Source organism: Pleurodeles waltl, chromosome 4_2 (assembly GCF_031143425.1).
Source record: "Pleurodeles waltl isolate 20211129_DDA chromosome 4_2, aPleWal1.hap1.20221129, whole genome shotgun sequence".
NCBI classification, from domain to species: domain Eukaryota; kingdom Metazoa; phylum Chordata; class Amphibia; order Caudata; family Salamandridae; genus Pleurodeles; species Pleurodeles waltl.
The window spans coordinates 894,830,585-894,843,318 of NC_090443.1; the positions used below are offsets into that span (position 1 = coordinate 894,830,585).

General features: G+C 47.3%; 1 protein-coding gene across 2 annotated transcripts in view; it reads left to right on the forward strand.

The window, feature by feature from the left end:
- TTC39A (tetratricopeptide repeat domain 39A) overlaps window positions 1-12,734 on the forward strand; it is a 553,301-nt gene that overhangs the window by 400,036 nt on the left and 140,531 nt on the right. For both annotated transcript variants that reach the window (XM_069232685.1, XM_069232686.1), the window contains exons 7-8: window positions 7,748-7,847; window positions 9,983-10,048. In XM_069232685.1, coding sequence (XP_069088786.1) covers window positions 7,748-7,847; window positions 9,983-10,048 — 166 coding nt within the window. The remainder of the gene's footprint in view (window positions 1-7,747; window positions 7,848-9,982; window positions 10,049-12,734) is intronic.

Consider the following 12,734-nt stretch of genomic DNA (forward strand, 5'->3'; position numbering starts at 1 on the left):
TGGAGACATGCCGAAGTCTGCCCCCTCCTGAAGAAACCCACAACCGACCCATCAGAGCTTAAGAATTTCCAGCCCATCTAGCTGCTACCCTACCCAGCCAAAGTCCTGGAAAAAGCCATAAATTCACACCTGCGACAATTTCACAAGGACAAAAACTCTCTGGATACCTCCCAGTCTGGCTTCCGCAGCAACCACAGCACGGAGACAGCTCTTCTTGCAGCCACCGATGACATCCGCACACTCCTCGACAATGGCCACACCGCAGCACTCATACTCCTCGACCTCCCAGCAGCCTTTGACACGGTCTCTCAGAGCACCTTATGCACCAGACTCCACGCAGAAAAGCCTTGCAATGGAATCACTCCTACCTCACCAAAAGAACACAGAGTCAGGCTCCCTTTATATCCAAACTAACAGAAGTCAGCTGCGGAGTCCCTCAGGGATCCTCCCTGAGCCCAACGCTCTTCAACCTCTACATGGCCCGCTTGCAGCCATAGTCCGAGAGCACGGAATGAATATTATGTTGTACGCCGATGACACACATTTCATCATATCCCTCACTGAGGACCCAGACAAAGCTAAGAGGAACTTTCACGCTAGAATGGAAGCCGTGGCTGCCTGGATGAGGGAGAGCTGCCTCAAGCTCAACTTAGACAAGACTGAGCTCATCATCTTCAGAAACTATAATTCAGCCTGGGACGACTCCTGGTGGCCCACATCGCTCAGTGTCTACTCCAATTGACCACGCCCACAACCCAGGAATCATCCTTGACTCTTCCCTATTAATGATCTCACAGGTAAATGCAGTCACCTCTTCCTGCTGGCACACCCCCGGCCAACTCCACAAAATCTTCAAATAGATCCCGGTCGACTGCCGGAAGATAATCACCCACGCCATATTCACAGGCAAGCTTGACTATGGCAACACCCTCTACGCCGGCACCACAACAAAGAACATCAGGAAACTACAACTCATCTAAAATGCTGCCATCAGACTCATCCTGAACCTCCCCCACCAGGAACACATCTCCTAAAACTTGAGGATCCTCCATTGGCTCCCAGTGGAGAAGAGAATCAACTTCAGACTACTCACCCACACCTACAAGGCCCTTCACAACAGCAGACCAGCCCACCTGAACTATCACATCTCATTCCATAACCCTGCCACACCCCTCCACCCCACCCAGCAGGCGCTAGCCACCAATGCATGCATTCGTAAACCACCGCCGGAGGAAGATCTTTTGCCTACCTCGCAGCTAAGAGCTGGAACAACCTACCCACGCACCTCAGGCAAAGCCCATCTCTCATCATCTTCAGGAAGAACCTCAAGACGAGGCCCAGACCCACCACTAGCGCCTTGAGACCCTCACGAGTGAGTAGCTTTATAAAAACTGAATGATTGATTGATTGAATGGGCACGGATGCCTGACCTAAGAACCACATGCTTGTCTGCCTGTCATGCCTCCTCACTGGTGTGTCCACTCGACCTCTCCGAGACTGCTCGACAATCACACAGAAGCCCAAATGATAGTTACACAAAGAGTGCCTCAGTGTATTTCCATGAAGCGACAGAAGTTGGATCCTGCTCTTGAAACTTTGTCACTTTTGAGGAGTCCATTTCATACATCTCATCCTCCTCACCAAATATGTTGTAGGTTGTGTACCGCTTGACATATGGCAAGAGTCTTGCAGGTAAATAATGTAAGCAGGTTTATTGGAGGATAAGAGTAGAATATACAAGCCCATCAACCAGCGTACTCTCTGTCTTGTGATCCTTCCCCAACTGCCCAACTAACAGCCGTTGTGCCAGAACAGGAGCACACAACACGAGAGAACACTCAGATAATGCACCCAAATCACATTCTGATTTCAAGATGTTGCAAATCATAACATTAGTAATGATTACGTATATACAGAAAATATCAGAATACTGCCAAACACAACAATGGTCTTAGGTGTACGGTGTGGGAGGCTGGCCTGGCTTATAGTGGGTACCTTGTGGTACTTACACCTCGTGCCAGGTCCAGTTATCCCTTATTAATAGAATAGAGGTGTTTCTAGCAGCTTAGGCTGTTAGAGGTAGTTATGGCAAAGCAGCTTAGGCTGAACTAGGATACATGCAATGCTCCTACTATACCACTTATATCATATAGCACAATATCATAAGAAAACACAATACTCAGAGTTACTAAAAATAAAGGTACTTTATTTTAGTGACAATATGTCAAAAGTATCTCAGAGGATACCCTCACTTAGGAGGTAAGTAATATACACAAATTAAATGTACACAAACCCAAAACAGGTAAGTAACAGTAAGAAAGGTAGTGCAAACACTGTAGAATCATAATAGGATGCAATAGGTAGACATAGGCCTAGGGGCAACACAAACCATATACTCCAAAAGTGGAATGCGAATCACGAATGGACCCCAGACCTATGGGAGGTTGTAGAGGGTCGCTGGGACTGTAAGAAAACAGTAAGGCTGTCCAAAATACCCCACCCCAAGACCCTGAAAAGTAGGATTAAATTTACCCTATACCCCATAAAGACAGAATAGTCGTGATAGGGGATTCTGCAAGAACCACAAGCACCAGAAAAACACTGAAGACAGATTCCTGGACCTGAGGACCTGTAAAGGAAGGGGACCAAGTCCAAGAGTCACAAAAGTGTCTGAGGGGGCAGGAGCCCACTAAACCCCGGATGAAGGTGCAAAAGGGCTGCCTCTGGGTGGAAGCAGCTGAAGATTCTGCAACAACGAAAAGGGCTAGGAACTTCTCCTTTGGATGGAAGATGTCCCACGGTGTGCTGGAGGTTGCAGAAGTGTTTCCTTGCAGACATACCGCAGACAAGCCTTGCTAGCTGCAAGAGTCGCGGTTGAGGATTTTGGGTGCTGCTGGGGCCCAGGAAGGACCCGGATGTCGCCCCTTGGAGGAGGAGACAGAGGGGGCACTCAGCAACTCAGAGAGCCCCCGCAGAAGCAGGCAGCACCCGCATAAGTACCGGAGCAGGCACTTATAAGATCTGAGGACAGCGGTCGACTCAGAGTCACAAAGGAGGGTCCCACGACGTCGGAGTCCAACTCAATGAGTTGGGCAATGCAGGACGGAGTGCTGGGGACCCAGGCTAGGCTGTGCACAAAGGAATCCTTGGAGAAGGGCACAGAAGCCGGAGCAGCTGCAAATCACGCAGTACACGTTTGTTGTCTGGGGTGGGGAGGCAAGGACTTACCTCCACCAACTTGGACCCAGCTCCTTTGTTCCGGGGACCACGCTCGTCAGGATGAGAGGGGACCCAGAGGACAGGTGATGCCGAAGTTTGATGCCTGCGTTGGCAGAGGGAAGATTCCGTCGACCAATGGGAGATTTCTTCTTGGCTTCCAGTGCAGGGTGAAGGCAGACAGCCCTCAGAGCATGCACCACAAGGAAACAGTCGAGAAAGCCGGCAGGATGAGGCGCTACAATGTTGCTGGTAGTATTCTTGCTACTTTGTTGCAGTTTTGCAGGCGTCCTGGAGCAGTCAGCAGTCGATCCTTGGCAGAAGTCAAAGAGGGAAGTGCAGAGGAACTCTGGTGAGCTCTTGCATTCGTTATCTGAGGAATAGCCCAGAGGAGAGACCCTAAATAGCCAGAAAAGGAGTTTTGGCTACTAAGAAAGGAGGCTGGGCTACTGAAAAGAGGTAAGCACCTATCAGGAGGGGTCTCTAACGTCACCTGCTGGCACTGGCCACTCAGAGCAGTCCATTGTGCCCCAACACCTCTGAATCCAAGATGGCGGAGGTCTGGGACACACTGGAGGAGCTCTGGGCACCTCCCCTGGGAGTTGTCCGGTTTCACACCAGAGCAGGGCTGGGGATCCCTGAACCAATGTAGACTGGCTTATGCAGAGATGGGCACCGTCTGTGCCCATCAAAGCATTTCCAGAGGCTGGGGGAAGCTACTCCTCCCCAGCCCTTCACACCTATTTCCAAAGGGTTAGGGTGTAACACCCTTTCTCAGAGGAAATCCTTTGTTCTGCCCTCCTGGACCAGGGCTGCTCAGACCCCAGGGGGGCAGAAACCTGTCTGAGGGGTTGGCAGCAGCTGCAGTGGAAACCCCGGAAAGGCAGTTTGGCAGTTCTGTGCTAGAGACCCGGGGGATCATGGAATTGTCACCCCAATACCAGAATGGTATTGGGTTGACAATTCCATGATATTAGACATGTTACATGGCCATGTTCGGAGTTACCATTGTGACGCTACACATAGGTAGTGACCTATGTGTAGTGCACGCGTGTAATGGTGTCCCCGCACTCACAAAGTTTGGGGAATTTGCCCTGAACGATGTGGGGGCACCTTGGCTAGTGCCAGGGTGCCCACACACTAAGTAGCTTGGCACCTAACCTTCACCAAGTGAGGGTTAGACATATAGGTTACTTATGTGCAGTGAAAAATAGCTGTGAAATAACGTGGACGTTAATTCACTCAGGATGCAGTGGTAGTCCAGTGTAAGAATTGTCAGAGCTCCCTATGGGTGGCAAAATAAATGCTGCAGCCCATAGGGATCTCCTAGAACCACAATACCCTGTGTACCTAGGTACCATATACAGGGAATTATGTGGGTGTTGCAGTGTGCCAATGAGAATTGGTAAAATTAGTCACTGGCCTGCAGTGACAATTTTAGAAAGCAGAGAGAGCATAACCACTGAGGTTCTGGTTAGCAGAGCCTCAGTGATACAGTTAGGCACCACACGGGGAACACATACAAGGCATACATTATGAGCACTGGGGTCCTGCCTAGCAGGATCCCAGTGACACATGGGCAAAAACAAACATACATTCAGTGAAAATAGGGGTTACATGCCAGGCAAGATGCTACTTTCCTACAGTGCCACACTCAGTTCTTCCCTGGCAGGCCCCCCTGCACACAAAAGCTTAGCAGTGTCTGCTGCCAGCTACTCTGGTGTAGGTTCTGCACAGGGAGAGGATTCCTCTTCCTCAAAAGGGGAATCATCTGTAGAGGGAGGGATAGTGGGCAGGGATTTACCCTTTCTACCCCTAGGTTTTGGGAGCACTTGGCCCATTGTTCCATGATCCAAGTTTCCCTGTCCTTTTTGCTTCTTGGCCTGAGCCCTTGTCAAAGCAAAAATATGCCCAGGAATGCCCAGCATTGCTGCATGAGCCTCCAACTCCACTTCTGCCCAAGATGATGTTTCCAAATCATTGCCCAGTAAGCAATCTACAGGTACCACAACTCTCTTTGGACCAGTAACCCCCTCCAGTTGAGATTCACAACAGCCATGGGGTGGCTAAGAGTGTTGTTATGAGCATAAGTCACTTGGTACTGCTGACCAAGTAGGTGTTGATCAGGGTGGACCAGTTTTTCTATCAGCATAGTTACATTGGCTCCTGTGTCCCTGTAGGCCTCAACCTCAACATCATTGATTAGGGGTAGTTGCTTGTACATTCCCTTATTAAGGGGACAAGCAACCAAGGTGGCAAAGTCAATGCCACCATCAGAGACTAAAGCAGCCTCTGTGGTCTCTCTAACAAGACCAACCCCAACTACATTGCCAATAGTGAGCCCAGCTACACCCTTGGATTGGCTATTAGTAGTAGACTTCCCACCACCACTGCTATTACTAGGGGTACTAGAGGTTGCAGTTGGGGTTATGGTGGTGGGAGGTTTGGTGTTTTTCTTTGAACAAGTGGAATCACTTGCCCAATGGCCTTTTACTTTACATAAATAACACCAAGGCTTTTTCTGATTGTTTGAAGAGGATTTGGACCCACCACCCCCAGAGGATTTTTGTGGGCCTGATAAAGACTCAGAATGTTTACTTTTGTCCAGTCTTGAGAGGACTCTTTTCTGGTGTCTCTGAACTTAATCCTGTATTGTTCAGTGGTTAAGCCAAATCCATCCAAGAGTGCATCCTGCAAAACTTTGTAATGACTGGCATCACTTTCTCTGACAGTAATGAGCCTATCCCTACCCTTTCCAGTAAAAGATAGCCACAAGATAGCAGCCCACTGCCTTTGAGGGGCCAACTGTACCATACAGGCCCTCTCAAGTGCAGCAAACCACTTATTAATGTCATCCTCCTCCTTGTAAGGGGGGGACTGTCTTATGCAGGTTTCTGGAATCTTGCTCCCTAACAGGATTACTATCTGAAACACTGCTGCTGCCACCATGGGGACCTAACCCCATTCTTTGTCTTTCCCTCTCTATATCTAGGGATTCCCTGTCTAAGGCCAGCTGCTGCTGTTTAGGCTTCAGTCTGGTCTCTTCCAACCTCAGCTTTCTGAGTTCCCTTTCCATTAAGTTATCCTCAGGGTGGGACGGTTGGGAATGTTTGGATACAGAGGAGATTTGGGAATTGGCAGAGAGAGACCTGTCCCTAACTGGCTGGATCCTAGTAACCTGGCCTTTAGGAGTGAAAGATGCTCTACTAATGTGTGACCCTCTAACACTACCAGTGTAACTAGGTGGCCTGCTAGGGGGCAGGACTTTGTAAGAACCCTCCCCAGCGTCTTAAGGGAACTCCCCTGAGTTTGACTGGGAAGCCTCCCCTTTTTCTACCCTCTCCTGAGATGGGCCAGTCTGGTACCCTGGGTACCTAGATACCATATACAAGGGAATTATAAGGGTGTTCCAGTGTGCCAATGAGAATTGGTGAAAATAGTCACTAGCCTGCAGTGAACATTGTGAGAAGCAGAGAGAGCATAAACACTGAGATTCTGGTTAGCAGAGCCTCAGTGATACAGTAAGGCACCACAAAAGGAACACACACAGGGCATACATTATGAGCACTGGGGTCCTGCCTGGCAGGATCCTAGTGACACATGGGCAAAAAACAAACATACATACAGTGAAAATGGGTGTAACGTGCTAGGCAAGAGGGTACTTTCTTACATACGGTTAGGAAGTAGGTTGTAGAGAGGATATGATTATCCAAATGCCAAGATGAAAAGATGAATCTTTAAGGATCTTTTGAATTTCAAGTGGTCATATTCGAGTCTCACATGAAGAGGTCTTGAATTCCATAAGGGGGAGCCTGGGTCATGAAAACATTGGTCACCGGATTGCCTTTAGCTAAATGATCAGGAAGACAATTTGACAGTAGGCACCGGTTTGAGGATCTGAGGCATCTGATTGTGTACTGAAAGACCTCCGAAAACTGTCTATCCATTACCAACCAAAGCCCTGCGTTATGAAACCTTTCCCAGTCGTGTAATTCTGCCACATAAATTTAGGCACATAAACATGACTTCTGTGTTGAATCCCATTTGTTATCTCCGTGACAAACCTACCACAAGAAACAAACATTTACTATGTTGTAAGAGTCCATGTAGTGCTCAGCATTAGAGCCGCCTGAAGAAAGAGCAAAAGTTGGGCAAAAGTAAGTCCTTTCCATCCACACCACCGTTCAAATTGTGTTTCTGAAACAGTGAGTGACACAATTCCGCAGTCGAAATAGTCCTTGGAAAGTTTCTAGGTTTGGTTACTCTGCAATACCGGGTTCATGCTTGGTCACCTAAGTTTTAATACACTTTCATGCACTAAATTTGATTAATACCAACCTTCTACAAATCTATAAATCATAAAATCTTCAGTGAGATATGATAAAATGATTCATAATTCATGTGTTTGTGAGGGTGTATCAGCAACTAAAAACTAGGCTTCGGTGGTCAGGCATTTTGTGATGTTTTTAAAATAGTGGTCAGTTTGCCATGCTGTGTTTCTAATTATTTTCCAACATTTTTCTTTTGTAAGGGAACTACACAGTCTTGAACAGTGCTCTAACTACGCAAAAGGAGAAAACCACTGCCATTTTGAAGGGGGTATAAAACTCGGAGTCGGGGCTTTCAACCTGGTAGGTATTAACAGGTATCAAAAACATCACAGATGCCATATCAGAAACCCCTTTTGGAAGTGAATGTGTTCTAAGCCAATGCTGGTTAAGCAGAGATTGTGTTCTTTTCTTGCCCGATGATTGGTCAACTATGATCAGCTTGTGCATGAGGGCGTACTTTGAAAATATGAGCAGATTGTAGGATGCTCTGGTGAGACATTTCAGAAAGTACCATTTGCCACAACCTGTAGCCACAAGAGGGCACCACATTTCAGCAACTGGCTTAAACAGGGTCTTTTTGGTTGCTAAGGTGTAGAGTGCAAATGGCAACATATCTTCATGCCTGGGCTGTGAACAATCTCACACTAGATTGTTTCTCCTTCTTTACTTCTCCAACTCTTTGCTACCAAGGCTCTCTACCGTAACTCTAACATTGTACGAGCCCAGGATCCTTTTGCCCTCTCAGATGTTGGAAAGTGCAGACCTCGGTCAGTTGCCCTTATATGTCTCGTTGTTAACTCCTGTAGTTTAAAGGAACCTTAAAAAACCTAGCATGTCATTGTTTCTTAAACTCGAGGCACCACTGTCCCGCCAACATCTGCCAGCTAGGTACTCTCTTCCTGCTTGCTCACTGCTCCGCTTCAAGATTATGCTAGCATCCTTACTTCCATTTAGTGAACTCTGACCTTCTCGAAAGTTTGGAACTCCCTGAAGCACTCGTGAGTACCAGGAGGAACCTCATGGCAAGCTTCGTAGAATAGGTGAACACTATCCTGCTTAAAATAGACTACGGCTCACTGGACTCTGGGATGCCGATCATAGAGTCTGAGTTGTGGTGTGGTGGGATGTAGCATGTAATGTGCCTGAATGACAGTCACACGCCTGTCAAAATGCTTAAATCGGATCATGCTTTGACCAATTTTAGGATCCCAATAAAATCACTTTCTAAAAATGTCATTAGTTAGAGTCTCAATCCCTTTGTGAAATGTTTTCTTTTAATCTTAACAAACTTTGGCCGCTTCCAATAGTCCATTCATATTTTTTTTCAATATCACTGGGAGAAACCCTCAAACTGTCTTTTCTCGTAAACTGATCTCTAAATTCAATGAAGTATCACATTTTTAAAGTTTTTACTTACCTACTGCACTGTAATTTTTATACAATATAAACGTGTATATAAGTAGTTCTGGAAGCGTGTGGGGAAGATTTGGTGCCTTCTACTGTAAATTATTTTATAAACGTTCCATAACTCTATATTTTAATTAAGTACAACTTACCCTAAACTAACTTTGCTGAAATGATGCTATGCCTCATAATGTAGTAGAGGTGAGGAGAGGCAGCCTGTAGTGGGAGCGATGCAGCAAGGGCAGTAGTTGGTGTTGAGAAGCTGATGTAGGAAGAAGTTGCAATACGAGTGGTTGGCAATGTACTGGAGGTGATGGAGTGAGGCAATGGGGCATGTACTGGAGGTGATTGAGTGAAGCAATGGGCAATGTACTACAGGTAATGGAGTGAGGCAATGGGCAATGTATTAGATGTGCTGGATAGAGACAATGGACCGTGTACTGGAGGCAATGGAGTGAAGCAAGGGGCAATGTAGTGAGGTGATGTAGTTGGGGGGTATGCCAGAAAAATTATTTGAAAATCTGGCCCATGACGTTTTTACATCTTTTTGTAAATCCCTTGTTGAAATAATGAATTAAAAAGTCAAAAATTCTGAATATCAACCAGGAGGTAATTGTATCTGCTCCTGGGCAAATAATTAACTTTTGTGAGTAGCTGAATCCTGTATAAATAATGCAGCTTTTGGGTAAAGTTTAAGGACGTGCTGGTCGAAAAAAGTAGAGCCCTTAATCCTCTATAAACATGCATTTATTTGTTAATATTCGATTAATAAAAGGCTTCAGCTTCAGCAATTTAACAGCAAAGAAAGGAAGAGAAGAAACATTGCCTCTGTCCCTCCTTTAATCCCTCGATCCTTGGATAGTTGACCTGCACACTTACTTTAAAAAGGTATCCAATGAACTCAAAATCCCTCGAAGTTACTATACTTAAATGTAATTATATTATTGATTCACAAGTTACTTACATTGATGAACAGTGAGGAAAGACTAATAATGCTGAGCATAACAAAGTCCGTTTTCTACTTCCTATAGACATTATCGATGCTGCCAACGCGGATTTTGCGATTGCTAGAGTTTGTTGGCTTTTCCGGAAACAAGGTAGTGTTACCATTAACTGTATAAAATGCCAGTTTCTATTTATTTGAGTCTTTCATGGTTAATACGCCTATCTCACTCAATGGAGCAAAATATAATGAATTCCATTCCGATTACTTCCAGGGCCACATAAAGGCATTTGAAGACCATAGGCACAATAATTTGGAGGCCTGCCTCACCATGTTGTGTTGCTGTGACACCAGTGCGTGTCGGGCCCAGCACTCTAGTAATGCATCAGTCAGCTCACTAAGGGCCTCATTATGAGTCTGGCGGTCTTCAGACCGCCAGACTTATTGGCGGTCGGACTGCCACGGTCATGGCGGTCCGACCGCCTCATTATGACCGGGGCGGAGCTGCATGCCACCCATACTGCCACATTGCCTGCAGCCTGGCAGTCCCGGCGGTTGTAACCCACCAGGGCAGCGCTGCAAGCAGCAGTGCCCTGGGGATTACGAGTCCCCATCCACCAGCCTGTCCGTGGTGATTTACACCACCATGGACAGACTGGTGGCATGGGGGCATCGGGGGCCTCTGGGGGCCCCTGCACTGCCCATGCACTTGGCCTGGGCAGGTCAGGAGCCCCATGCACAGCCCGTCCCGCAATCCACTGCCTGAATTACGGGCACCTTTTTAGGTGATATTTGAGTCATAATTCATTGTGATTTGGAAATACAGAGGTCTCATGTTAATACATTAGTGACTTGACACTTCAGAACAATTGCTTGCCACTTTGACAGGTATTTCATGACTGGGTAGTATCTCCTGATCTTCACTGATAGCTAATGAGTAGGAAACACTGTAAATGTACTGTTGAGTGGAGATTAGGGCTGAAGGCAGGAGTGGACGATCACATAAGTCATAGTCCATTAAGTAAGATGATGCTTTCTTTGTACACAAACTATGACAAATTCCACCTTCTAGCTCCCTGGATTCTTTACTATCCAACTAAGTATCCTTGTCACGTTTAAGCTTTTCATCACACCTGGCCAACCCGGACATACTCCAGACACTTCCATCACACAACACTACCACATTCTTCTTTACACGATCGATGCGCTTAGGTCGCCAGTGTAGGAAGTTGGCTCTATATATACTATCTCAAAGTGAGACATGGTGTGCACAGAATCCAAGGGCTCCCCTTAGAGGTTGATAGTGGCAAAATTAGATAATACTAATGCTCTATTTTTGTGGTAGTGTGGTCGAGCAGTAGGCCTATCAGAGGGCAGTGTTAAGCATTTGTTGTACACACACAGGCAATACATTAGAACACACACTCAAGGACTTAACTCGAGGCCAATAGGTTTTTATATAGAAAAATATTATTTTCTTAATTTATTTTAGAACCACAAGATTCAGAATTCAAGTAAGTACATAAATTGTAAGGTATTTAGCATAGGTAAGTATGGAACTTTGAATTAAAACAGTAATGTACGCAGTTTTGGCAAAAATGGCAATAAGCTATTTTAAAAGTGGACAAAAAATCAACAGTTCCTGGGGAGGTAAGTAAAGGTTAGTTGTTCAGGTAAGTAAAGCACTTACAAGTTCAGTCTCCGGGACATAGGCAGCCCACCGTTGGGGGTTCAAGTTAACCCCAAACACCCAGCACCAGCAACACAGGGCCAGTCAGGTGCAGAGGTCAAAGTAGGGGCCAAGTAACGTAGGCACCTATGGAGACTAGGGGTGCTCTGGCTCCAGTCTGCTAGTAGGTAAGTACCTGTGTCCTCGGGGAGCAGACCAGGGGGGTTTTGTAGAGCACTGGGGGGGTCACAAACAGGCATACAAAATACACCCTCAGGGCACAGGGGCAACCGAGTGCAGTGTGCAAAGTAGGTGTCAGGTTTTAGGTTGAAATAAATGGAGAGACCTGGGGGTCACTGGTGATGCAGGCAAGGCACATGGGGGCTTCTCGGGCCAGCCACCGACTGGGCAACAATGAGGGCCGCCTGCTGGTCACTCCTGCACTGGTAGTTGGTTTCTCTCGGGCCTGGGGGCTGCGGGTGCAGTGCTTCTTCCAGGCGTGGGGTTCTTTGATACCGGACAGTCGTGGTCAGGGGAAGCCTCTGGATTCTCTCTGCAGGCGTCGCTGTGGGGGTGCAGGGAGGTCGTCTCAGGGTGTCCACGTCATTGGAGTCACCTCGGGGTCCTCTCTCCAGTGTTGATTCTACTGGACGCGAGCCGGGGGCGTCGGGTGCAGAGTGTTGGGGTCTCACGCTTCCAGAGTGAGGCTGGAGTCCCTTTAACGTTGGTTTCTTCTTTGTTGCTTGGACAGAGCTGCTATCCACGGGTGTTTCTTGGTCCTTTGGGTGAAGGGCAGTCCTCTAAGTCAGCAGAGGTCGCTGGTCTCGCTGGATGCATTGCTGTTGCAGGTAATTGGAGTCTGGAGACAGGCCGGTAGGGCTGGGGCCAAGTCAGTTGTCGTCTCTGCGGGGCTTTCAGGTCAGCAGTCCTTCTTCTTGTTTCTGGTCATCAGGAATCTGATTTTCTGGGTTCAGGGTTGCTCCTATTGGGCTAGAGGCTGGAGGGCTGGAGGGCAGTAGCCAATGGCTACTGTCCTTGGGGGTGGCTATACCCCCCTTGTGCCTCCTCCCTTTGGGGAGGGGGGCACATCCCTATTCCTATTGGGCTAAATCCACCAAAACAAATGGAGGATTCCAAGGAGGGGGTCACTTTAGCTCTGGTCACCTTAGGG